The 26,255-nt window shown below is 44.2% G+C and overlaps 1 protein-coding gene across 1 annotated transcript; it reads left to right on the top strand.

The window, feature by feature from the left end:
* Nucleotides 1–578: 578 nt before the first annotated feature.
* On the top strand, nt 579–26,253 carry zdhhc9 (zinc finger DHHC-type palmitoyltransferase 9). The gene is made up of 9 exons (XM_062476514.1): nt 579–1,570; nt 15,009–15,169; nt 17,628–17,786; nt 19,378–19,515; nt 20,075–20,123; nt 20,446–20,548; nt 22,218–22,321; nt 22,602–22,704; nt 23,196–26,253. Exons 1-9 carry the CDS (start codon nt 1,407–1,409, stop codon nt 23,379–23,381), a joined length of 1,167 nt encoding a protein of 388 aa, XP_062332498.1. The 5' UTR covers nt 579–1,406; the 3' UTR covers nt 23,382–26,253.
* The last annotated feature ends 2 nt before the right edge of the window (nt 26,254–26,255 follow it).

The raw sequence follows: 26,255 nt of genomic DNA, 5'->3' as shown, positions 1-26,255 counted from the left end.
CTTTTCCCTCTCCTCATTCTCCTCATTCCTCCCTTCCCCTCCCTCCCCTCCTCTAGTTCATTTATGATCCTCACAGCCCTACCCGATGGCCCTGGTGATGTGCTATTAGAGACCGATGTCTGATGACTCTCTTGCCTCACAGTATGGTGTTAGGATAAGCAAATTCACTGTTCGTAACATTTATGAGGGGCTAGTATGTCTCTTTGTCTTAAATTTGCACATCAGGTAGATATTGTATGATTTTGTCATCACAATATTCTTGAATTAAGAGATGCAGCTCCAATCACTATTCCTAGATTTGCGATTGTTAAAATCACAATGAGTCATTGGATTGATACAAGAACATTCAACCACCAACGACCTTTGTGAGTCAGTGTTCCTCGGAATTATGTAGGCTATTTAGGGTTATAGTCTTGAATTGGGTTGTTTTAATAGAAACGATTGAAAGAAAAGTCTTTCAAACAAGTCCTGCAGATCAAGGTTCCTTTGTTCATAGAGCTTATTCACCTGTTCTGGCCCTTTAAGATAAAAACGTTTCAATCTAGGCGTGTTTCATTCTCCCATTGATTAAACGAGCTAGCCTCGCATCCTGCGGGAAACCAGCACAGCGAATAGAGGCAACACCTTACAATTTAGACTAGGACATTTAAAAAATATATATTTAGGTCGTTGAGATATTGTCAATATAAAGTATTGAGCCGTTTACATAGCACAATAATACCAACTTCACTCAAATGACGGGGAGTATATTGCAGAGCGTGTTCCTGAACATTTACGGTGTGTGAGGATGATATGAATGTCAACCGGTCAAGGTCCACTCTTCCGATGCCAACAGAACCAACATTGGATTCTTACCCTCCGGGCCGAGAGGATCTGCCGCAAGCATTTGGATAACATTTAGACACAGTGCTGTGTTCAAGGGACAAACAAGGATCTTGATTGTGTTTCTTATCTAGTAGGCTATGGGTGTCCTCTGGCACTGGAAGGAGGTGGGGCACTGAGAAGACAACTTTGATCGCAGAAAATATGGATTGATGCATTTTCAATATATATACGACACTTCTACAGAAAAATAGGCTTAACAACCATATTCTTTTAGAGACACAAGGGATTTATACCTAAACCATTTATTGTTGTCAACGAATGTGTTGCTTGTTGATTGCGCCCAACAGTGAAGTAGTGATCCAGGCTACCACATTTTAAAAAGAAGCAGTAGGTTATAGCCCACATCAACAAATTGATTGTACGCCAAATGGAGTGGGTGAATAGCTTATGAACGCTTGACACATGCAAATGGACCAATTTTCATTTTAAAACGCGGGGAAAATATTGTAGGCTAATTGGGCCTGACTAGCGGTGGCCTATGGACCTAATTTAATGAGCTGGACTGTTGAATAATTATCACAATGTCGGCGGTAATGATATCACGGAAGGTGCGAAAATGGGAAAAGCTTCCTGGCAAAAATACTTTCTGTTGCGACGGACGAGTGATGATGGCACGGCAGAAAGGCGTGTTCTATCTAACCATGTTTCTCATCGTCGGCACCTGCTCTCTGTTCTTTGCATTCGAGTAAGTATAGTGAGCAGATGTAGCACAATTTACATTTTACGCGTAGGCTATAATTGAAAAATAATTGTCATGTACTGAATAATGTTCACCAGGCCTGAATCAAATCCTATGCTTTTATTGTGTAGGCTGCTGTTTTCTGACATGATTTGCTGTTTGTCCCATATGTGGTGGGCGCATGCCTATATCTGGTGAATTGATTTGGATCTCTAAGCCAATGCCTAAAGGCTACTACACTGTCTTTGCTCCATATAAATCCAGCATGTTGTGTTTAAATCCCACATCCAAAGATTTCTTCTGACAAAAATCAATGACTGAGTGCTTGAGTGGGAAGGGAACTGTTATTGACCAAAGACTACCTCTTAAATATTTTATTGCCTTCTACTATTGTCCAGCAAAATGGGCCTTCTCAGCATATCTCTTATCTCAACCCAATATTGCAAGATCTGGACAGTAATCACTAGTGGGTGTAGGTGCAGTTTCACCTGGTTGTTTGGACCTGTGATCCCTGATTCATGAAGAGTATAGAGGCCTCATCAGTTGGGGGTTTATGAGCATGCAGTGCGTTGATGATCCATTTACAACATGAGGTGTAATCACTATCCAAGTCGCTCTGGATAAGAGCGTCTGCTAAATGACTAAAATCCAGGGGCTCTGAAACATGTCCCTGAGGGACAACCTATTGTCATAGTTCGACAGTCACATCCTGTAGTAGTCCTGATCATTATCAAACCACAACAACATTTAAAAATCCAGTCAAGTGACTGCACAGGACAGGCTATGGTGCTAGTCCCCTGCTACTAGGCCTGTTGTAATCAACCAGTCTAGAGGATGAACAGTGCTGAAATCACCCATAGATTCTGTTGCTCCCTTGAGTCCTCTGGCCTGTCTACCCTTCTCTCCCTGGCCTCCGCTCGCTCCATCTATATCCCGTCTCTGGCTGCCCTTCCCTCTATGGCTGCCTGTGCTCGTCTGAGCCATGACAGAAGGCTGCGTTGTTCAGCTGGGTAGAGAGAGACCAGCCTGGTGCTGCTCTCAGCTAAACCGCCTGAGCTTGGAAGAGGCCCAGCAGTGACTAATGGATGGAGGGTCGTTAGCACGCTATGTTCATATTACAGTTGCCCATAATTATCCCTCATGGGGGAAGGATATTAAGATGGAGATTGAGCTGGTAAACAGGGGAGGGGGTAACTTTAAACTCTCCATTAGGGGGCAATTTGAGCTGTATCTGATTCAGACCTCTGACAGAGTAATGGCAATCTGGACGGAGAGGGGAAAAAGGTTTTGAAGGTTTCATATGAGTCTCTGCCTAACAGTTGTATTGATTCCAAGTGCTAAAAACACAGATGTGCAGATGTTAGACACAAGGGTGTCTGTTATAGTTTGTTGTATCAGGCATGAGTTGGAAAATCCTTATTTAGTAACAATCTTACCGACTTAACAGCTTGTATCCTTGGAGAAGACAAGCCGGCACAAAAAGGACTGTAAACACCAAGAAAGAAACACCATTGTGCTCATGATGGTCTGTGTCTGTTGAGATGATACACCAGAATCACCAAACAGGAAACTTTGTTAATTACTAACGAGACTGGGATGAGTGAAGACTGCCAGTAGCTAGAGAACAGAGCGCTGGCTGTTCTGGTTGGCAGACTGGCCACACTCCATGAACAACTGGCAAAACATCTTATCATTAGCCATCAGCATTTCAGACTAGGGGGGGGTTCTCTAAATAGAAACTAAACTAAGTTGCGGAAATGAGTGGAAAGTAGGCAAATAAGTGGCCAATTAGGTTTTACCAAAGACAATGTAAGATGTGACAAAGCCTTTGCTCCGTTTATCATTGGTTCAGAAGATTGGAGGAATGCATCCCTTCTATGTGAGCTTGCTGCCTCCTTAGTGTTCAGTAACAGTGTTCTATTGCTTTTAGTGGGATGTGTAGAGATGTGTTACAGTGAACATTAAGTGATTTGAATGGAAGCCTCTGGCTCTGAGAAGACTTGGCTGGTACAGTACTGGGTTCAGATGTACTCTCCATGGAACTGGTCACCTGCTAACAGAGTCGTGTGTGTGTGTATTTGATTGTGTTAGAATGAGAATAACAGCGTTCTGTGGAGCAGGGAAGAAGCCTGTGCCTGGCACACATAGCCAGTGTGTTGTTTGTGTTTAACCCAGGACACTGTGAGGCTGGGGTCTGTGTGTAACTGAGAAAAACAAGAGGAGTACACATGCACATTTGTGTGTGTGTGTGTGTCAATTGTTTTGTGCATGGGGCTGCATCCATAGCTTCAGCAGATGAAAGGTTAAAGGGGCGGTGAGGGAAACTATTGCCACCATCACAGCGGCCCCCCTCATCCTGTCAGATATCTCCTGAGTGTAAGGAGGGAGGAGGCGATGCGCAGTGCAGAGCGCTGATCTTGCAGTGTGACGGTGGCCAGAGCAGATCTAGTGACAGACCCCAGAGACCCCCTGGCATCCATCTCATGGACTGGCCAGTCAGACCCCACCCCCTCCAGCCAATCTCTCAGTCAAGAGGCTGATTTATGTTCTGGTAAAAAAAATAAAAAAAATAAACACCGGATCTTCATTATCGACAAGTATTAGTCTTTGTTCACTAAAAGCTGAGCAGTTTTTTTCACAATTGAACAAATTAAAATGTTCTGCAATAACTGGGTTTGTGTATGAATGAGGATACATGTTGCTCCCTTATTCCATTTCTTGGTATTGGAAGCTGTGTGTCACTGGACCCCAGGAGACTGCTTCTGTATGGATGATGTCACCTTCTAAGGGCTGGAACACAGGTGTTTTCAACCACTGTGGACATACAAGGCCTAACGTTTTAGTGTCTGCTCAATTTGCAGGTTGGGATGGCACTGTAGTGGGTTATTTTGTGCTTATGGATTTTTTTTCTCTTCTAGAAGCCCATGGTCTTCTCTTCTCCCTGTGGTTACTGGTGTGCAATTTCATGTTGTGCAATCAAATTATTATCCTAACGTCAATGGATCTTCCGGTCAGTTTCAGGAATTCCAGTTAAAGGATTCTGTTGGACATTTCTTTTTTTTTTGTTGCTACAAAGCTCCAATCTTTCAGCTCTTTTAAATGAACTTTCTGCCCCCTGCAGTGGAATATTACCCTTTACATAATTCAGATGGCATAGCAGATTTGATGCTCACAGATTATAATGTTTGAGCTCTCTGTGGCTTTTAATGTATCCACTCTGATCTGCACCCTTGGTGTGTGGATTAATCTAATGGTTTCAAAGTGTGTGTCTGCTCTGCGCTGTGTCGTCTGCAGGCTACAGCTACTGGTCCTGGCATGAGTCAGTAAATGGCCTGCAGGTCAGAGGACAACAGCTGGCGTTGGAGATGTCTGCGCCGAAGGGATCAGCAAGACTCTGATCACAACGTTCAGAGCGGAGTCAATTTATGGAATCATTTCCTGTGGCCGTGTGGAGGAGAGAGGGAGGGCAAATGTAGTATATTGTGTTAGCTTGTCTGCAGTGCCCTAGAAAGAGGAGCTAGGCTGATGTCCTCATGAAAGAGAGATGTTTTCACAGGCTCTGTGCGCTGTAGATCTACCGGCACAGCAAGTGCATAATTCATTTGTAGTGAAACGCATGTCTCCAGCGGCTGAAGCCGGATGTTAAGTATTAATAGAGATGAAATGAAATGCTGAGCAAAAGCAAAATGTCAGGAATCATGAAGGCATTTCATGTCTCTCCCCTGGTGATCCTGCTCTGAGGTTTAGCTGTTTTGTTGCTAAATTGATCATTTCTGAGGCCTCTAAACTACAGTTGCTGTTGCGTTCAGACTAAAGTGTCATGGGTCAAAGTCCAGACTGCAAATTCACCCCACTCTTTGTTGGGAAGGGAGTTTACAGTGAACCTCACACACTGCAGTTTACCTATTATCCCTTCCTGGTAGATGCGGTGGGAGAATGGCCTTTGCATAGGAAATGTTAGCCAAGCTATATCTCTGCTCTGTGTACACAGAAGAATGGGCCATTATGACACCAGCATAAGGGCTGGAGAAGGTATAGCCTACTCAACAGAGTAATAATCACTGTGGAAAATGAGCTGAAACTATCATATCAATAATTTCTCTCCCGGCAGTGTAGCACAGTCCACAGACAAAGCACGGTACCATCACACCTTCTCCTACCCCCGACAAGGAAAGGGTCTTCCCCCTTTGTCCTTCTCCCAGAGGAGAAGCTTCAAAGCTTCTGACCCAGCATGGGGTCAGATACAGAGGCCACACGGCCCACAGTATCAGACAAAGGATTTACAAGGAAGAGCTTTCTTAAAAGGATTTACAAACATATTCTCAAGGACTACATGGCTCATGGACACTATTTCAATGACAGTAGTTGATGTGTTATAATGTGTGTTTTTCCCATTTACTTAGAATGTTGTTTAATTGAGGTTTGATTATAACTTCCCTTCAAGTATAGTTAAGTCAGCCAATCTTGATATCAAAATGATTGTACCATACTAACAAAACCATTTACAAATGTTGTATTGTTATATTCTGAAGTTTGAGCATTCCATGGACAGTTGAAATAACGGAACTCAAAAGGTACAGCCACTTCACACCTAGGCAGATCTCAGGACGACGCCCAGGTGGGGGGAAACTGACCAATGAAAGAGGTCACCTTCACGGGGACCCCCCCTTTTCCTTTGGAGTATAAAACCCCCAAACGTACAATCACCCCCGCTTGTTCGTAGGATTAAACTGAAGTGCTAGCTACATTTCTAAACTATTCCTCTCAACCTGCAAATTCACTGAGCGCCCGGAACTTTGGCCAAAGATTCCGTTGTTCTATTTTCGTTGGACGATAACGAAACCATTGACTCTACCTTTCTTCAAACCGACAAAAGTAACTACGATTTGCAATATTTCTTACCTGTGACATATTGGCATGTTGTGATTAAATTGTTGATGTTTGATTGTATTTTACAAATGAGTTAGCTTTACCCTTGCTAAGTTTGTTGCCCTTGCTCGTCCATTGTTCCCACAAAGGCCTACCCCTCTCTCTCTCTCTCCCTCCCCCCTTTACATATTGGAGCCCCGTGATAGGCTTTGAAACAGATTGAAATGAGCGATCTATAACGGAGATACATTTTCCGTCTGAAACCCACCCTCCCACCCTTTTGGTTAAATTAACGCTCCGTTGATTTAACTATTCCCCCAGATAGCTACGGTTTTAAACACTGTTTGAATACTGTGCTGTGTACTCATTGAATTGGCTTTGTCGTGAACAATTGGCTATTTGTGTGTAGCTAACTAGCTTCGGAAAAGCTAGACTTGAGCGGAGGTACGCGCGTGCGCAGTGACACTGCGACCCGTCTCATTTCATCTTGTGAAACAAAGGCGGCGCTTCTACATGAAGGCATAAGATCCTTTTTATAGAGTCACAACACTACTATTTTGGTACCATACACGCTTCGGAAAGGTGTATTATAGTAGTGTTGGCCATTTGGGTTGAGTAAATCAACCAAGCAACTGATAAGTTGCCATTGTCTAGTTAGAGGTAGATAACAGACATTGATCAGTCCAAAAGGACTTTGATTTTGAAGGAGACTACGCAGCTCTCTACATTAAGCTATATGCTTCTACCTTGTTAAACAATTGGTAAATTGATTAACTTAGCTTTTCGGAAAAAGCTTCACTTTGTTTTGCATGTAATTCAACATTAATGTAAACACTCAACCTCTAGAATCAGTAAAGTAACAGTAAAATAATTATTGAGACAGGAGAAGCTGCTTATTTAAGGACCTTTATTGTTGCTTAACCGGAAATAGTTACCTTTCGTGAACAAAGACCTGTAATTTGATTTTCATTCCGCGCACTTAAAAGTGGAAGTTGTCAGAATATCGGCGTTGTTGACCATACTGAACTGTAATCCTATTTATCCCTCATCAATATACAACTTTAACAACAATCGCTAAATAATAATTAAACGTAAAGTGTATTATTTTTAGTTTGCCCACTCTATCTGCGATCAGTCCAAAAGGACTTTTGTTTGGAAGTAGCCGAACAACGCAGCCTGTACTGCCACAATATTGTTAAACAATTCCGAAATTGATAAACTAGCTTTTCGAAAAGAAGCTTCACTGTTTCGCATTCAATTCGAGGTGAATGTAAAACCCTTGCCCAATTTAAAGCTACATTATAGATGCAGCAACAATTTAGTTCATTATCTGTTTGATTCTACAAGCTAAACCGGCTAACTTAATGTGCTATAGTATTTAAATACATTGTACTTTCTCAGTCCAGTTTAGGCTAAAACAAATCAACAGCTACTCAATCTAAATTCTCTAATCGTTTATAGATACTATAACAAGATTACTGAAATTAAGATTTAATATAGGCCTAAAAGAATAAATAATTTGTTTGAATCTTTGATCCTGGAAGGTGACTTTAATATTAATTTTAATTTCTGAATATTAATCTCAGTTTTTGATTGTTAATCTTTGAATATTAACTTCTGATTTTAATTTTAGTATTGATTTGATAAACAATTTTTTTAATCTTTGATCCTGGGTGGTGACTTTAATATTAATTTTAATTTCTGGATATTAATCTCAGTTTTTGATTGTTAATCTTTGAATATTGACTTCTGATTTTAACCTTAATATTAATTTGGTAAACAATTTTATTTATTTTCTGAATCTTTGATCCTTGATGGTGACTTTAATATTGATTTTAATTTCTGAATATTAATCTCAGTTTTTGATTGTTAATCTTTGAATATTAACTTCTGATTTTAATTTTAATATTAAGTTGGTAAACAAAAAAAAAAAGGAAAAGAAAAGTATATATATTGCTGCCAAAAAAAAAGAACCACTACAAAACTAAAGTGCCTATCAACATTATCACAATAGCATTGTGTTAATAACTTCCAGTAGCCGAACCAAACATGTCTCACCTCACGGAAGCTGAGAAACTGATGGTCTACCTATCCAGGAAAGAAAACCCAGGATATGTGGAAACTCTGACCGGACTACCTTTCGAAGAGATCACCAAGAAGACGCATGAAGTTGTCGCACAAAATGTGGGCCAAATATTGGACAAACCCCAAACCATCAAATGCATATCCAGCCTCGGTCTTAACTATGCTGCACAACTCAGGTTATCAATTGCAGATGTCAAAACACAATGGGCACAAGCTCTTCAAGATCGAGAGGATGCTACCAAGGCGGCACAAAGAGAACAAGAGCAGAGGAAACGATTGGAACAGGAAACCAGCAACCTGGCTGTTGAACTGAAAAGAGCTAAGACACAACTAATGGAAAAAGATGCCCTCAAAGATGCCCTCAAAGATGCCCTCAAAGAAAAAGAAAAGGAACAGGACCGACGGGAGCTAATGGAACAAGAAACCAGTGACCTGACTGGAGAACTGGATAGAGCTAGACAACAGCTAATGGAACAGAAAACAACCCTCAGGGATGCCCTCAAGGCGAAAGAAACTGAACGAGATATCCGGGAAACACTTCAACAGGAGAACAAGGAACTCGCTACGGAACTGGGAGACCTAAAAGAAGAAATGCAGGGGGTTCAGAAAAGCAAAAAGGACTCAACCGCCCTCATGGAAAACACTATTAAGATGTTGGATGAAGCTAATGAAAAAGTAGCAGACTACGACCACCAAAAAGAAGAATTGCACACTCTCTACACAAAATTCCAACACCTGGACCAAGATCTCTCACACATCACAGCTGACAGGGAGACAATGAAGGAGGAGTTACAGGAAACAAGAACTGAACTGCTATCTACCATTCGTAAGCTGAACAAGGCGAACGCCACAATCCAGTCCACAGAAGACCCTAACACCAACCGAAGGTGGGGAAGAGACGACAGAGAAGTAGATCGGCATTCAAGAAACCAAAACCCAAGACAGCTGCAATCACCTGAAGAACCGCTCCACTCAGAATACGAAACAAGAAGACCATATAGGGATACATCCCCTCCCAGCCAATCTCTGTACCAAGCTGACACGAATCCACGAAGGATGAGGAGAACAGAAGATGTGGAACAGCAGAGCAGAAGACTGTATGACCAGAAAATGGAGCTACAATTCCAACCTGAACGTCGCGGTCAGACCACAGCCCCAAACAGATGGGATGACCATGATGAACCCTCACGTTCAGCCTATCCACAAAATGCATGGGAAATGCATGACCTGCCACCAGCAGTGTCACTAGATCTGCTATTGAAAATTAGCAGGAACATAGAGAAGTTCGATCCAGACAATCCCACTCAGAGCATTGAGATGTATCTAGAACAACTGAACTCTAATCTCGAACGCCTGCCTACAGCTACAGACGCGGACAAGCTGTACCTGTTGAAGAACACCTCTTCCAGCTCAATCAGAGCCCTGCTTGACAGGCAACCTGCTGGAGAACGCCACAGCTATGACATGGCTTGCCGGACCCTCAAGGCTTGGCACTCAGAAAGTAAAGGCTCCTGCTGCACTTTCGCCCTGCACACAAAACAAAAGGCCAACGAAAACCCAAAGACATTCTATGAGAGGCTCCGGAAAGCCTATTTCGCAACAGAAAACCAACCCGGAGGAGAAGAAACTCCCATGTTCAAGTCAGTGTTCATCAACAACCTCTCCCAATCCATAAAACCCTTCATGACGACCTTCGCGAACCAGGAAACCATGACGGCTCTGCAGCTGAGGGACATGGCATATAAATCATGGGCGAACAACAACCGAGCTCCAGACTCAAACGTCTATGCGGTGGAATCAGATTCACACCTACAACTGGAAGGAAGAGAACTCCAGAGACCCTATGAACCCAGACCCGCCTACAAGCACCATTCCTATAAAACACGAAACCACTCAACAAGACCCACACCGTACCAAAACGAACACAACAGCCCTGGACGACATCCGTCAGAACCAGCATGACTAGAAGGCCCCAACACGGAAAACACACCTCAAATGCTCCCCATTGGATGGAAGAAAAGGAAGAAGACCCAAAAACACCACAAACCCACAAGAAGACGACCTCCAGAAACAACAACACACAAACAAGCCCCACAGTTACACACATTTCTGGGTGAGCTTTCCAGAAAAGGAAGAGCTAACCGAAGCTATGTCCCCATCACACTTGAAGATGAAGTGCCCTGCGAAGGATTGCTGGACACGGGTGCAGAAATCTGCCTGATTGCACCCACCTTGGCCGCTCAGCTAAAATGAATAGCCAGGTCAAACAGAAGATGGATTAAAAGTGAAGATAGTGAATTCAACATCACAAGCTTCACCCAGAACAAAGCTCCAGTCACAGAGACGCTGTACTTGAAGCTAACGTTTGGGGAAATGTCCCTAATCCACCCCATCCATGTCTCACCGCTTGAGACCGAAAAGCTGCTGATTGGACACGATCTACTCAACAGACTGGAACCCCTCATTGACTTCAAACGAAACCAGATGTGGACAAACGTCGAGAAGCCCTATCCACTGCCTCACCCTGAAGCCCAGAACACAGTCTTCACAGTGGAAGGGGGGGGAGATTCCACGTCTGATCCACATCTCTCAGAAGAGGACCGAATCCATGAGTTAGATGGCCGCTCCAGACCGCCCCAGAGCTACGCCACTCACCCATCAAGACACAAGATTCAAACAAAATCAACACAACGCCATGACCGTCGGGTGCCATCAGAAACCCACCTGCGACGAGAAGCATCACAGGTCCAAAAGAAGTCATATGATGCCAACTGGATGAGAGTGCAGAAAGTAGGAAGACCTACTATGGCCACCAAGCATCTCAGAAGAAACACCCCAGCTGCAACAAGCTGGCACAACCCCGGAAGAAACCATCACTACTCGCGGGGACAACAGGCCATGCACAGAGGCCTGGCCTGGCCTTATACCAGCAACCTGACCCTGTCAAACTGCTGACGAAACAAGTGCACAACAGGTGCCTTAGCCAAAATGCCTCAAAGTTCAAGAATGAATGTTCCTTTAAACCAAAAATAATAGGAAAATACTGTCATGAGACAAATATGGCTCCACCAATCTATCAACATTTTTAATCTGTTACCAGAAAACCCAACATGAATGACCTTGAGGTACTGTCAAAATAATAGGCTACAACGCCTCATAACCAAACTACCCTGGCCCCTGACAAATGAGGTTTATGACTCCAGGAAGTCAAAGCCCACTCCCACTCCTATCATTTTATTTTATTTTAATCTTTCTCCTTTCTTTCCCTTTCCTTTTTCCTTTTATTTCCTTTCATTTTTAGGCATAGAACCTTAGCCCAGAGAAATTTAGTAATAGGACCCAAGTTAGCCCCATTGATTCCTACATTGTTTAGAGTCCACTCATGCCAATGTGTCCAGTAGAAATGCTATCGTACTGTCGTGTTTGTCTGTTCTCTGCTCTTCTTACGTGCCAACAGCCCGACGACGTCGAATCATCGGACGTTGCCAGCAGGGGGATATGTAGCACAGTCCACAGACAAAGCACGGTACCATCACACCTTCTCCTACCCCCGACAAGGAAAGGGTCTTCCCCCTTTGTCCTTCTCCCAGAGGAGAAGCTTCAAAGCTTCTGACCCAGCATGGGGTCAGATACAGAGGCCACACGGCCCACAGTATCAGACAAAGGATTTACAAGGAAGAGCTTTCTTAAAAGGATTTACAAACATATTCTCAAGGACTACATGGCTCATGGACACTATTTCAATGACAGTAGTTGATGTGTTATAATGTGTGTTTTTCCCATTTACTTAGAATGTTGTTTAATTGAGGTTTGATTATAACTTCCCTTCAAGTATAGTTAAGTCAGCCAATCTTGATATCAAAATGATTGTACCATACTAACAAAACCATTTACAAATGTTGTATTGTTATATTCTGAAGTTTGAGCATTCCATGGACAGTTGAAATAACGGAACTCAAAAGGTACAGCCACTTCACACCTAGGCAGATCTCAGGACGACGCCCAGGTGGGGGGAAACTGACCAATGAAAGAGGTCACCTTCACGGGGACCCCCCCTTTTCCTTTGGAGTATAAAACCCCCAAACGTACAATCACCCCCGCTTGTTCGTAGGATTAAACTGAAGTGCTAGCTACATTTCTAAACTATTCCTCTCAACCTGCAAATTCACTGAGCGCCCGGAACTTTGGCCAAAGATTCCGTTGTTCTATTTTCGTTGGACGATAACGAAACCATTGACTCTACCTTTCTTCAAACCGACAAAAGTAACTACGATTTGCAATATTTCTTACCTGTGACATATTGGCATGTTGTGATTAAATTGTTGATGTTTGATTGTATTTTACAAATGAGTTAGCTTTACCCTTGCTAAGTTTGTTGCCCTTGCTCGTCCATTGTTCCCACAAAGGCCTACCCCTCTCTCTCTCTCTCCCTCCCCCCTTTACACGCGCTCTACACAGCCATTGTGTTGCTCGCCCTCATTTGCATCCAGCCACTGTACTACTCTGACTAACCCATAACTTATCTGGTATTTGTTCATTATAATTACATTCTCCTAAATAAATCATTGTGTATAATATTCGCGTATCACTCACGTTATCTGATCTGCTCTACTTTCATAGAATTCACGACTCAAGATTAGACTGATTATTACGAAGGCTATTATTTAAATATTATTCAATAAGGTTTCCTCTATCCCTTTAACAATAAGAGGTGGTGCCCACAAGAACTACATACTTTATTATAAATTAAGTATTGCTAATCTTAAACGAGCAAACCCCGCTACAGCAGTCAACACTAAACTGAACTTGGATCCTGATAAGGAGTGCCAGGTCGGAATGTGATTGATAGCACTGTTGATGAAAACTGAGTTCACTAAATGGAAAAAGAAAAAAAAAGTCCCTGCTTAAATCTTCAAGATGTTTAGCTCATCTTTCGTTGATTGATGGACTCACAAGGTGGGAGTACCACCCTGGAGTGGTGTCCAGGAAGGATGGAGCCTTGATGGGAAGTGATGACGAAGTGTGCCTAGAATGCTTACCAGTCATGAGGGCTGCGACTACGCATCATCAACAGACTGCTGGCTTGGGCTGAGCTGCCTGACTACCTGCCTGTCTGCCTCTGTCTCTCTCTGAATTGACTGTCTGTCCTCTGCTGTCTCTGCAGTAACAAACTGAGTGAGCTCTGGGCATTCATCTCAGGACTGGGACTAGTGGAAATGTTTATTGATTTGAACTCTGCTCACTTTTTCCATTAGATAGCGGGAGCTCTGCTGAGGGTAAGTGATCAGACCTGTCCAGCAGGTAGAGGGCCATTGTTTAGCCCGAGCACAAATATGCAGACACACCAGTCTAATCTGTAGAGAGAGACAAAAACAGGTCCACTTTGTTTCCCACTGTGTGGGCTCACAGTTGAGGCGTACTGTATTGTTTCCAACCGTTCTGGATATTTCCACTCACTGTGTCATGTATTAGTAAGTAAGTTGGAACCTGAAGATATATATGACCCAAGTTTAAGTACCACGCTTGGTACAATTTTTTCTTGTTTTTACATAACTAATTTTAAAGTACCCTGTTAGTTAGACTGTCCCCGAATCCTGCATACTGCATGAAGTCAGCTGAGCAGGCAGGCCTTGGTCTACCGTGTAATCCTCACATGGACATGTGCAGGATGTTGCATGGTGAGATCAAAAACTGTAGTCATACATGACATAATTCATGCATTATGGATGTGGGATATCTCCATAAGGGATGCAGAGCAGTGAAGCCTTGTCTATTAATATCCTCATGCAAAGACCTGTGTTGCCAATTTTGCTGCAGCACTCCACTGCCCACCTCCCTGACCAGGGAGAGGGCATTGCAGGACTGCCTGTGTGCCAGCTGGACTCGTGCTAATGTGTCCCTGCCCTCTGGAGGGGCAATGTGTGGCACAAGTAAACATGGCCGCCCCCTGTGTGTGTTTACTCATGGGCACCGTGGCCTCAGCGGCATGGCTGTAGAGGGGCCTTCAGGGAAGGGCAGAGCGAGCACTCCAACAGTGTTTTACACTGACCTTCTACCAAGCAGCACTCTGACGGTGCTCAGCTTCACCACTATGTAGGGCTGCACTTGTGTTGACGGTTCGAGGAAGGTCTCTCGTGTGAATTCGTTGAGGGTGTTTTGCTCTCATGTTGTGGTGGTTATCTCTGCAGGCTTATTTTCCGCTGTCGTGAAGAGAATTTAGATTGGCTTTTTTTGATGAAATATGTTCATTTTATATCAGATTGAGGTTGTTTAGTGCGGGTGTGAAATTGTGGGCACAACGCTATAATTTTCTCTCTAATTCAAAATTGGATGAGGTTTGGCCTTGAAACAGAATTGCTGCCACTAGTTTATAGCTACATGAAAGTATGTTAACCTATGCTGTACCAAGCTCTGTTTCCTTTAGGTAGTCTCTGACTTTGTGGACAGACATACTATTTCTTAACCTTGCCTCTCCCCTCTCCTCCTGCAGGTGTCCGTACCTGGCCATCCACCTGTCTCCTGCTATCCCTGTGTTTGCCGCCCTGCTCTTCCTCTTTGTCATGGCCATGCTGCTGAGGACCAGCTTCAGCGACCCTGGCGTCCTGTCGCGAGCCCTGCCGGAGGAGGCCACCTTCATCGAGATGGAGATAGGTCAGTTCACCCATCCGTCTTTTTTAGATTGCTATCCGTACAAAATGACACTCCCGGGCTATCGACTTTTACAAGAACCCCCCCCCCCCTCCAGTCCTACTGTGTGACTCATCCTAGCCAGTGTCATCCCAGAAGCTGACCCCCACCTCGCTCTTCTGTGTAGGAAAGGGGAAAGTGAAGTGAAAATCATTTGGTGGACATGAATACTGCAGAGCCTGGCGGTGTTGAGCAGTGTATAGACAGCCCCGGCCTGCTGGTTTATTCATATAATGCTTTCCTTTCCTTTGCTTTCGGTTGTGTCCCCTCATTCGTGTATTCTGTGCTGAATGTGCCCCCCCCCCCCACCGCCATTGTTCTAAATTTTCTCCTCCAATCCAAAGTGTCCGCGCCATACCTAAAGTTGTTAGGATTGCCTTCCGGCGATGCATCCTGCATTTCTCATTACCCAGACGACAGAGCCTATGTATTAATAATGAAGCCACAGCCAAAACCCACTTATATTCTCTCCTAGTTTAGTCCTTAGTGACCTACCTTGATGTTTGTCCAGACTCAACATACCCTGCCTGCCTGCTTTTGGATGTATGAACTAGGGTGTGGTTGAGATGACTGCCCCTAGTGGGGCCTTTCAGTCCCTGTTCTCTTCGCTGGATGAAAACACCCTATCTGCAGTCTGCTGCTTTGCCACAGCCCAATCTCCCTCCCCTTCCTCGCCTCCCTCCCTCCCTCCCCCCACATCCATTTCCTCATCTCCCACTCCCGTCACCCCCCAACCTCCCCACCCCCACCCCCCTCTGCCAGGCTGCTCAGTGTGCAGCTTGTGCTCTGTTGTCGTGGGGAAGATTCACGATGCCCTTCACTTGTCCCCTGTCCCCTCTCTCATTAGGGATGAGGGGCGTGGGTGGGAAGAGCGGTCACATCGCCTCTCTAGATGACTGAGGGGGTCCGGAAATTAGGGCTAGTGCAGGTGGTCCTCTGAGGAAACGGCTTTCTGCTCGTCACTGCTCTGACTCACTCACTCCAGGAAAGCCTGGTTGAGATTTATGCTAATGGTTAACCTAGTACAGGCTGGGCTTGATCTAGAGAGAACACAGACACTATAGTCTTTAGTCAGATGTGGATATTTGGGTGGAGGGTATTAAGGGGGAGTGTAGTTGAGCCCTAGACACCATCTAAAAGGGTTTGTGCTGAGGAGGCTGGTATTGGGGCTGTGTTTTAGAAAATGGTTAGTTTATTAAGACACCCCCCCACACACACACACCCCCACACACACACACTCCAGGTCCGATGCTTCGTCACTTTAGCCTTTTAGCGGCTGGCCCCCAGAGGAATGCTAATAGGAGGAGAGACCTACTCCTGGATTACATGAGGAAGACCAGCTCCCCTGGAGAGTAGACTCATTCCCCACAAGAGACAGATTGTTCATTTATTTATTGTTCATTGTTTCGCTCAGAATGCTGCTACTGCTGCAAAAAATACTTACTACTATTACTATTAATACTTGGTAATTGTATCTTTTGATACTGCATTCGTCACAGAGTTAATCTCTTCTGTCCACTGTTTTGTCGTGAGCTGTATTGATCTTTACATTTCCTATCAGGGAATGTGGCATGAACATCACTTGTGTACCTCATGGCTTCATGAAGAGGTCCTGCCCTACTGGTGCTAAGGTCCAGGGGCTTACTTTGCAGCTGCTGTAGTTGGATAGGGCTTTTATTTCAAACAGTAAATATATGATTTTGTTAAAGGCTGTGAGCTCCCTCCTTACCTATACTGGTACTTATTGCCCTGAGAACATACATATATATTCCATTATTATGTCCAGCACCCCACTCATGTTAAACCTGCAGATAAGCAGGCATGTCACACTCTGACACAGCAAGACATATCTCCCGCTTACTAATCCTGGCTAATGAATAATATTTACAGCCTTGCTATAATAACAGATCATCGTAAAAAAAAAACTAGCGCCGCCTGCTGAGGACCTTTGGCTGAGGCGTCTGTGCCAATCTCTGACATTCTCAAGGTTCAGCAGCTCTGATTAATGTGTGCGCTTCCCAAACCCTTCATCTTCTCCTTGCCTTTGTGGCCTCCGTCTCCCAGCGTGCTGCTGTAGATCAGCCCACTCTGCTGCCCTTCCCCAGGGGCTCAAGCCTGGGTTAAGACCCTGAGTGTGTGCTGGTCTCATAGATGGAGGCTGAATTCCTTCCCCTGCGTAACCCTTGATTACATGACAACACTTGATAAATGAGGATTTGCCACTGTGTGGAGATGATTTAAGACAGGAGATAATGTCCATGTCTTATAGCCAAAGCAATGTTGGGTTTGAGAAGCGAAGAGCTGTTCCTGTTGAAAAACGTAAGCTGTACTGTATGCAAATGTATAGATACGGACACGTTGTCAAATCGTTCCAAAATGGCCGTCTGTTGTTGATGTCTGTGGTTTCCTTTGTCTTCCACAGAGGCAGCCAATGGAAACGTCCCTGCGGGCCAACGCCCCCCACCTCGGATCCGTAACGTCCAGATCAACAACCAGATTGTCAAGCTCAAGTATTGTTACACCTGCAAGATCTTCAGGCCCCCCCGAGCCTCTCACTGCAGCATCTGTGACAACTGTGTGGGTAAGAGAGAGGAAGAGTCTTGCCCCCCCCCCCACGCATCACCACTAGTTAGTTGGATTTGATGACCCAGATATATTTGTTGAAAATTGTACAGTTAATATAACTGTACAATTGTGTTCCCTCATGAACGAAGACATAAGTGAATAGCAGCTGTAGTTCATAAAGTAAGAATGTGACCCTTCCTCCTCACATTCACCCTCCTCGACGGCTTTGGAAAACTGGCTTTATAATCTGTTGAGAAGCTTTAGAAATTTGTTGTGAAGTGACTTTTTTGGTAAAAAAACGTCTCTTTTCAGCCATGTCATATTTGGAATGTTTTTTGGGGATAGATGCGTGGACATGACTGTACCATTTCTACTGTGCAGAACCACAGTCATTTAGCTGACTGGTTCCACAGGCGCTGACTGAAGGGCGCATTTGAAGTATAAAATGGCTGCTAATATGGTGTTTGACCATCTGAGAAATACACATACAGTACACACACACACACACACATACACAAGAGGAATGCAGTGATATGAGAGGAGACAGTGGAGGCAGTGTGAGTATATTTGCTCAGTCATAGTGAACACTGGGCAGTCTGTGTGGGCCGTACATGCACCTGCTGCAGTGAGTCTGCTTCCCACACACCCGGCATGACACAGCAGCCTGCCTCAGCCTGTAGTGCTACAAGATTGTTGCTTCCCCCTTGAGTACTTGGTTCCCCCATATCAAAATGTGCAGTAATATAAATAATCCCTGGACAAAATGGGCTGTTGTGGCAATAGCGTCATTGTACCATTAGTTTCCCACTCACATCTATACTCACCAAAACTTGATATCTATCTTAGATTAAATCAATTATAGGATTATATCAATTATATGCATCTACAACATTCAATGTACGACTACACAAATGACTAATTCCCTTAGTTTTGTTCCTCATACTTAACATTCAGAGACGCGCCCACCTAGGTGCCAGTGCCTCACAGGGTAAATAGTGTTGTGAAACCTCATCCTGGGTGTGGGGTGTTGTCTGGTGCTGGAGGCAAGTGTAAAGCAAGATGTCTTCCTCAGTAAGCCCAGCTCGTCCAAGGAGTCTGGCTCTTGTTCAGATAGTCAGGAGAGGGTGCGGTGGTCACTATGTTTAGACCAGACAACAGGAAACGGGCTCCTGTTACCCACAAACATTCTGCTCTTTTTTCTTTTCTTTTAGAGAATGACCTCAGAGAATGACTCTTTTTAAAGGTGGATTATAAAAGTAATATAAAACTGTAGTTTTATACTGTAATATTCTCAAAGTACTAAAGTAATTGGACTTTACTACTATGGGAGTCAGGTGGCTGAGCGGTTAGGGAAGCGGGCTAGTAATCAGAAGGTTGCCAGTTCGATTCCCGGCCGTGCCAAATGACGTTGTGTCCTTGGGCAAGGCACTTCACCCTACTTGCCTCGGGGGGAATGTCCCTGTACTTACTGTAAGTCGCTCTGGATAAGAGCGTCTGCTAAATGACTAAATGTAAATGTCCCCTACACTAAACACATGACTGTGTTTGGGGACACAGTCTGTGTCCCAGATTGCATATTTAACCTCTTTCTCTCTGTCTCTCCCCAGACCGGTTTGACCATCACTGTCCGTGGGTGGGCAACTGTGTGGGCAAAAGAAACTACCGCTACTTCTACCTGTTCACCCTGTCCCTGTCCCTGCTCACCATCTACATCTTTACCTTCGACATTGTCCATGTGGTGCTACGTGAGTATCCTGGGATAGGGGGTGACATTCTGGATAAGACATGACAGGTGACTGGGAGAGATTGTGACATACTGACAGTTAGAGGAAGGTGACAGAACAAGAATGACAGTGAGTGATGCCACGCCTCTGTATGGAATCTCATACACACACACACCTTCACAGATTTCCTGATGAAATGTTATGGAGACCTGGTTGAGTGCAGGTTTCTGTGGAGCGTGGTGTCATGCACCAATAACTTCTTGGATGACAGGCTCGTGCTCTCATCTCCCAGTTCCGTGCTCCAGACCCCCAGACAGACAGTGGGAGGCTGAGCAGTGAGCAGATGAGGGAGGCCTGGAGCCAGGGAAAAATACAATTTATAGTCAAGATAATTTGCTTCAGACCTTTGGTGTTAATTTAGGCTGCGGCATGTCTCTAATGTCATTTTAAATGTAGTTTAATGGTTCTTACTAATGGTGTGGAGAGAGGGAGATGAATAAGAACAAGACAGTCTTTTCAGAAGTGTGTGTGTGTGTGTGTTTCTTTTGAAAGGTTCATAATATTTTTCTTTTCTCCACAGGCTCAGTGGACTCTGGATTTGTGAATACTCTGAAGGACACACCTGGGACATATCCTTTGCCTTGAAACACCAAGTAACTCTGAAGGCGCGTTTTATGTGTGCAGTGTGAATAATACAATCCTGAACGGTCATATTGGGTGTAAAACAATTGTTGACGTTTGTAGTCTGCCATTTTAGGTGGACTTGAGAACCTACAGCCTGCCAATACCAATACTTCTAAATAGGTTCCTTTCCTCAACCTTACTGTTGTAAAGTAGATCAGAACAGTTTCACCATTGCAGTGTCATTTACTGATCAGAGATCATGAAGGGAAGGAGATGACTCTATTGAGGCTCCACCTCTGTGTCGATGTTTCCTTAACTGGAGCCCACTGTGCTGGAGGTGCTGGTGTGTTTCTTCACCCTGTGGTCAGTGGTGGGACTGACCGGCTTCCACACCTACCTGATCTCCCTCAACCAGACCACCAATGAGGACGTGAGTATCGCTCCCTCACTCTGCCAAACTATGATACCATCATGACCTATGGACTGCAGTAGACCAATCCCAGCGCTTAACCTTACTAGGATGAGAATGCTGTAACAGAGGGAACTTGTACCTACTTTACCTCAGGTGCTCTTAGTGCTGTTCAGTCGGAGTGCGTGTCAAGGTGCACCAGCGTGGCGTCCACGTGGCTGGAAAGATAAACAGGTTCCTGCTTAGGGTTGGTGTAAACACTCCAGTTCTAAGGCCAGTGAGGGATTGCCTTGGCAACAGCACAACCCTTGGTGCAGTTAAGCAATTGTAATGTAATGAATGGTTAAAACATCTTACAGGTTTTTCAGAGACACAGCTTAGAATTGGAATTAACACTTTTCCCTATATATTTCCCTATATGTCCCTGTTCATTATAAATTCCACTGCCCATACACTTCTGTTGTTAGTGGTGGGAGGCTCAGAACGATGTGTTGACATGGCATGCCACACCAGGGTAGTACAGTGTGTACTGTAAGTTTGTCTGTACGTGGGTGAATGTGTATATATATATATATATTCATCTGTGCCTTTTGTTAGCCCTGATTCATCTGCAGAGAGTCTGTAGAGAAAGATGGTGATGGCAGTAGGTGGGCGGTTGCTGCTGAAATCTACAGAGCTCTTCTTCTTCTCTTACGTTCTACTGTAATGATTAATGTATTGTCCCCTTTCTCCCCGCCTGGCTTGCAGCCTTGTTTTAAGTGGTAACAAGCTGGGTGAGCAAAACGCAGTGCTAATGTTGCTCTGGAGCACAGTGGCTGTCAGCCTGGCTATCTAGATCTGTGATCGGTCTAATAATAGACACATCAATACCTGCAGGGGCTTGGCCTGCTGCCAAACACACTAGTGTGATGGAGAGAGAGGGGAGGAGTGGGAGAATGGGAGAGAGAGGGGTAGAGAGGGAGAGGGGAGAAGGAGAGAGGGAGAGAGGGGAGACGGAGAGGGCACCTTCAGGCTCACGACTGGTCCAGTGTCCCAGGGGAACTCACAAGGCTCCATGTTCCTTACATAGCTAACATTCGAGGATTGAACAACGCTGGTGGTGGAGAGAGGGAGCTGGGTTAGTGCTGCAGCAGGCTTGAGGGATGAGGAGAGGTTGTCTAGACCACCCGGGTTGGTGTTGACCTATATCTAAGGGTCGAACCGGAGGCCATTAGATTGTCTGGCCTATTTCTGTCACGTCCAGGTGTGTCTGTGTGTGCTGAATATCCAGGCTGGGTGTTTAACGGGTAATAAAACTCACACTGTGCTAAGAAATTCTTCATAGGAAAATGGCTTTATATTGTTTCTCTGAAATGTTTAACATTCGAAAGAATATTTGAATAATATTTTGTTAGTATGCTTCAGGCTTACCACACACCTAGCTTACACTTCGACCAGAAATCATTCCCCTGACAAATGTTATTAATAGTCAGGTTCAACCCTGTCGGAATGCGATCTAAAATTGGAACTGAGCATTTGAATAAGGTATAAGCACAAGAAAACTATTTTAGAAGGGAAATTCAATTCACCCTGTTGGTTGGGTTTTCTGGTAGGCAGTGTGTGAGATCTGGGACATGGGTAGCATCTGGCTGAGTGGGTAAGACATTAGAGGCCTTGTCTAACAAAGTGTGTCCCTGTTCTCTGTGTCCAGATCAAAGGCTCATGGTCGGGGAAGAACCGAGTGCAGAACCCCTACAGCCACAAGAACATGATGAAGAACTGCTGTGAGGTTCTGTGTGGCCCTGCATACCCCAGGTATGAATACTGGAGGAGATCTGGACAGGTCTACAGTAATATTTATGGAGTAGCAAGCTAGCATGCTTTCCCAAGTAATATTCCCTACGGTCTCCATTTCAATCTCTCTCGCTCTCTTGCCCTCTCTCTCTGCCCTCTCTCTTTGTCTTCCTCCCTCTTTGTTTAATATTAATCCAATCTCAATTATAGACCTTCCCGCTCTTTCCCTCAATCTCTCTCCTCCCTCTGTGTCATGGTGAACAAAGTGTTGTGTTGACTGATGTGCTGTCTCCATTGCCAGTGTCTTGGACAGAAGAGGGCTGATGCAGGAAGAATCATTAGCTCCTACAGTCCCTGCTGCTGAGGCTGCCACCAAAGGCAGCAACCCAGTCCCACAAACCACAGTAAGCCCACACAAGCACACACACATGCATAAGAATATACACACACAAGCACACACATACACTATAAAAATATACACACGCACATACTCTTTTTCATCACTGTTTGTGTGTCTGGCACTAAACTGGTTCCAGCCTGCCAGACACTGAGTATAGTACAGTGAGCATGCATAAAAGACAGCCTAAATCAATTACAGAGAGAGCCAGGATAGAGTGGGGGAGAGCATATGAGGTGTGCAAGAAGAATAATGCGCTGCTGAACTGAAAGAGGGTTTTTTTTGAGAGAGAGAGAGAGAGATACTGTTAATGCACTTTGCGACTCACTGTCATAACCGTTCTGCCCCTTTCCTTCCACGGCTGCCATTTTATTCCCGGCCATACGCTCTGGAAACACACATACAGTCTTCCACAATGCAGAAGGAAACACTCAATAGGCTAGATATAATGTGTAACCATTTATCTTGATGCTGATTGGCTCAATTTCTCATCTGTAGAAAACCACAGCTCCACTCATCCCCAACGAGCACACTCCTGATGACACCAAGCCCAGCATTGCAGAAACCCCTGAGAAGATCTCCTCCCCCAAGGAGGAGAAGCCACCTACTCCCAAAGTCCCACCCCTGGCCTCCCCCGAGACTGACGTAGAGACATCCATCGCCGTCAAGGACAAGACCCACTAACTGGGGGAGGGGCCATAGAATTCCCCAAGCCCCGCCCCAGCAGTCTTCTCACTTTCTGGTCTGTGGGTCTTAAAGGGAACATGAATCAGAATCTGAGCTGGATGACGGACGAGCAACCAACCAATGGTGGACAAGAGACTATTATGATCTGATTTTACATGCCACCAGATGCACAGAGACGGTTCAGCAAGCCACTCCCATCCCTTCTCACTGACTGCAAGACTTCCTGATTGACAGTAGTGGTATTGGGAGAGGTGGGGCCCTCAGCAGATCTCTCCTGCCCTGAGAATTGCATGAAAAACTACTAATGGAGAGAACGCTTCAAACCACTCCATAGACGAGACATCTCCAGGTGCCTGTGACTTATGGCAACCTATGGGCTCGCTTGGATCGTCAGCACGACTGTTTCTTTGTCTTGGTTTTCTATATATAGCTAAGTGACTTTTATTGTGAAAAAAAGCTTGTTCCAACGTAGTCTTACAGATGTCTATTCCTTCCGGGCCTGTCAGTCTTCTAGCATTAACACTAATGCGTCAGATCTCCGCTTCTCCAGTACCTGGTACAGGCCCTATGCAATTCATGGATGGTTGGGATAACAAAGGGAGGGCATGGACACTGAGGATGTTTTGACTTGTATGTAAGACGTTCAACAGTATGTCTATGTCGTTCACTATTAGGCAGTGACATGGTAAAGCAGAAATAGCAGACCGATCTCTCAGAAGCTCCTTCCACAAGTGAAACCCTACCGATACTGCTGCAAACTGGCGTTGTTTCATTGACCCATCTATATCAAGATGTCCTCTCGTTTATCCTACTTCCATTGTTTTATATTCTCAAAGGGAATGTGCTCTGTGATGGTTGAGCGGAAACATTTTGTTTGCAGACATTCTACTTCCTGTGTCCAGTAGTATATGGAAGCAGACTTAGCCAGGGTCCTGGTGTGTATGAGAGAGCCTGATTGCTGTTGATAGTAGACACTAGTAACAGTGCCTTATCAAAAAGCTGCACTATCACATGCAACTTCACAAAGGTCGACCACAAAGAAGCCCTTAGACTTCACTTCATGAAAGCAACTCAGAACTGTATGCACAGGAGTGTTCAGTGGGAAATGTCACTTTTTCTACTGTATCATTGAGACTTTGAGAAGCAAAAAAAGAAGTCAAGCCATTGCTGAAGTGTACATACTGTATGTAGGTGTAGATATGGTGAAATATGTTCCGATGTCAGGTGGAAATGAAGGATGGCATCCATGTTGTGGCTAGTTTCCCTTTTTCTTTGAAGGTGGTTTGTGTGGCCACTGATGAATATCTACCTGTAAAGTGGAATCCTGCCTCTCCAGTTTCTCTTGTCAGACCCCATCTCCTTCCTATCTATACTGCCGTTTGTCCTGTTGCCAACCATTAATGAGCATTTCATTCAGTCTTTACACTGCTCCCCGCCCTCCCCCTTTACTCGTCTTCTCTTTTTGTCTTTCACTGGGAAAAGGGATTGGGTGCCCCAGGGCTACAGGGCTGCTGGAGCCACGTGTGGCTCAGTCTCATTATCGAGACTGAAGATGGAGCTGCTTTAGTTTCTCTGCCTTTCACACATCTGTTAATTTCACACCAACTGGGGCACCAAATGATTTCAGCTTCTGAGAGGCTGTGAGGCTCATGTGCGTCTCTGCAACGCCAACATCTCAAAGGGACGGGATTCCAAAGGAGGTTTTTAGAGAGAATGACGTTGTGTTAATCCGATTCTATTTGACGGGGAGAGTGTGTATTACTCATTGTGTTGTATGCAAGGCAGAGGAATTGTTTGTGCTATTTACTTGTACAGATACTCTAGTATAATCACATTAGGCCCTCTGTTTTGACCCAGATAATTTATTCCGGTAAATAAATGCTTCAATTGATCTAGTCAAACAAAATTAATAAGAGATTAAAGGCAGAGTTAATTAATAGAACGGATATTGAATTTATTTTGTATATTTTAAGCTTGTTTCCTCTACCTTCACAATGTCGATACTTCTATTCCCTAATAAAACCTTGAGATACTACTATTGAAAAAATGATTAGTGAAAGAACATGGAAGTGCATTGGTTTGTAGTAGAAAGTGAAAGATGAAACTTAAATCCATATTTACTTGCCAACCCAGCAGTTTACATGTGTGATATGAGCGCCTCAGAACAGAGAGTCTCTGTTAGCGAGACAGGACCACAACGTTTGATCAGGGAGTCAAACTGTTAGCCCTGTGAGCTTCTGAGAAGGCATATTTGAATGTTTGTTGTGAGTGAATGCTTTTTGAAGAACTGTAATGTCCGTTTTGGCCAAAGGCTTCCAGTTTATTTTGAAGATGCGATTATGGTATAATTCAACCCTCCTTTTTAGTGGAAGTTGATGGGGTCATCCAGAAGAGTACTTGGCTGTGCAGTTTTAAATATGTTCTTGTATGTTTCCTAGTGTTGCATTGTCATCAATAGAACGTATGAATGTTATTGGTGTGTGACCAGCTTATTAAATAGGGATTGTACTTGAGACATTTAACCAGTAATTTAACTGGTTGAACAAGTGCGGTTTTAAAGATTTAGGAATTTGAAATCTGGCACCAAATTATAATGACAAATAATTAAACAAGATAAAATGACTCAGTGTGAGGTAAATATTTGTATGTTTTTTTATGTGAAAAGTACCTGAGGTCAGATTGGAATCTGCTGACCTAATATTCCAGTACATAATGTAAACCAGATAGTTATCATACCACTGATGGAATAATATTTATGTTCACTTTGTTTAGTAATGACACTGTGATTATGTATATTTCATCCAATTTCCCCCACTTCTTTTTACATTATTGATTGATGTGGTAAATAAACTATTGTCTTATTATTTGGGA

The sequence above is a fragment of the Osmerus eperlanus genome, chromosome 13 (genome assembly GCF_963692335.1).
Source record: "Osmerus eperlanus chromosome 13, fOsmEpe2.1, whole genome shotgun sequence".
NCBI classification, from domain to species: Eukaryota; Metazoa; Chordata; class Actinopteri; order Osmeriformes; family Osmeridae; genus Osmerus; species Osmerus eperlanus.
This window is presented reverse-complemented; position numbering and strand designations above follow the sequence as displayed.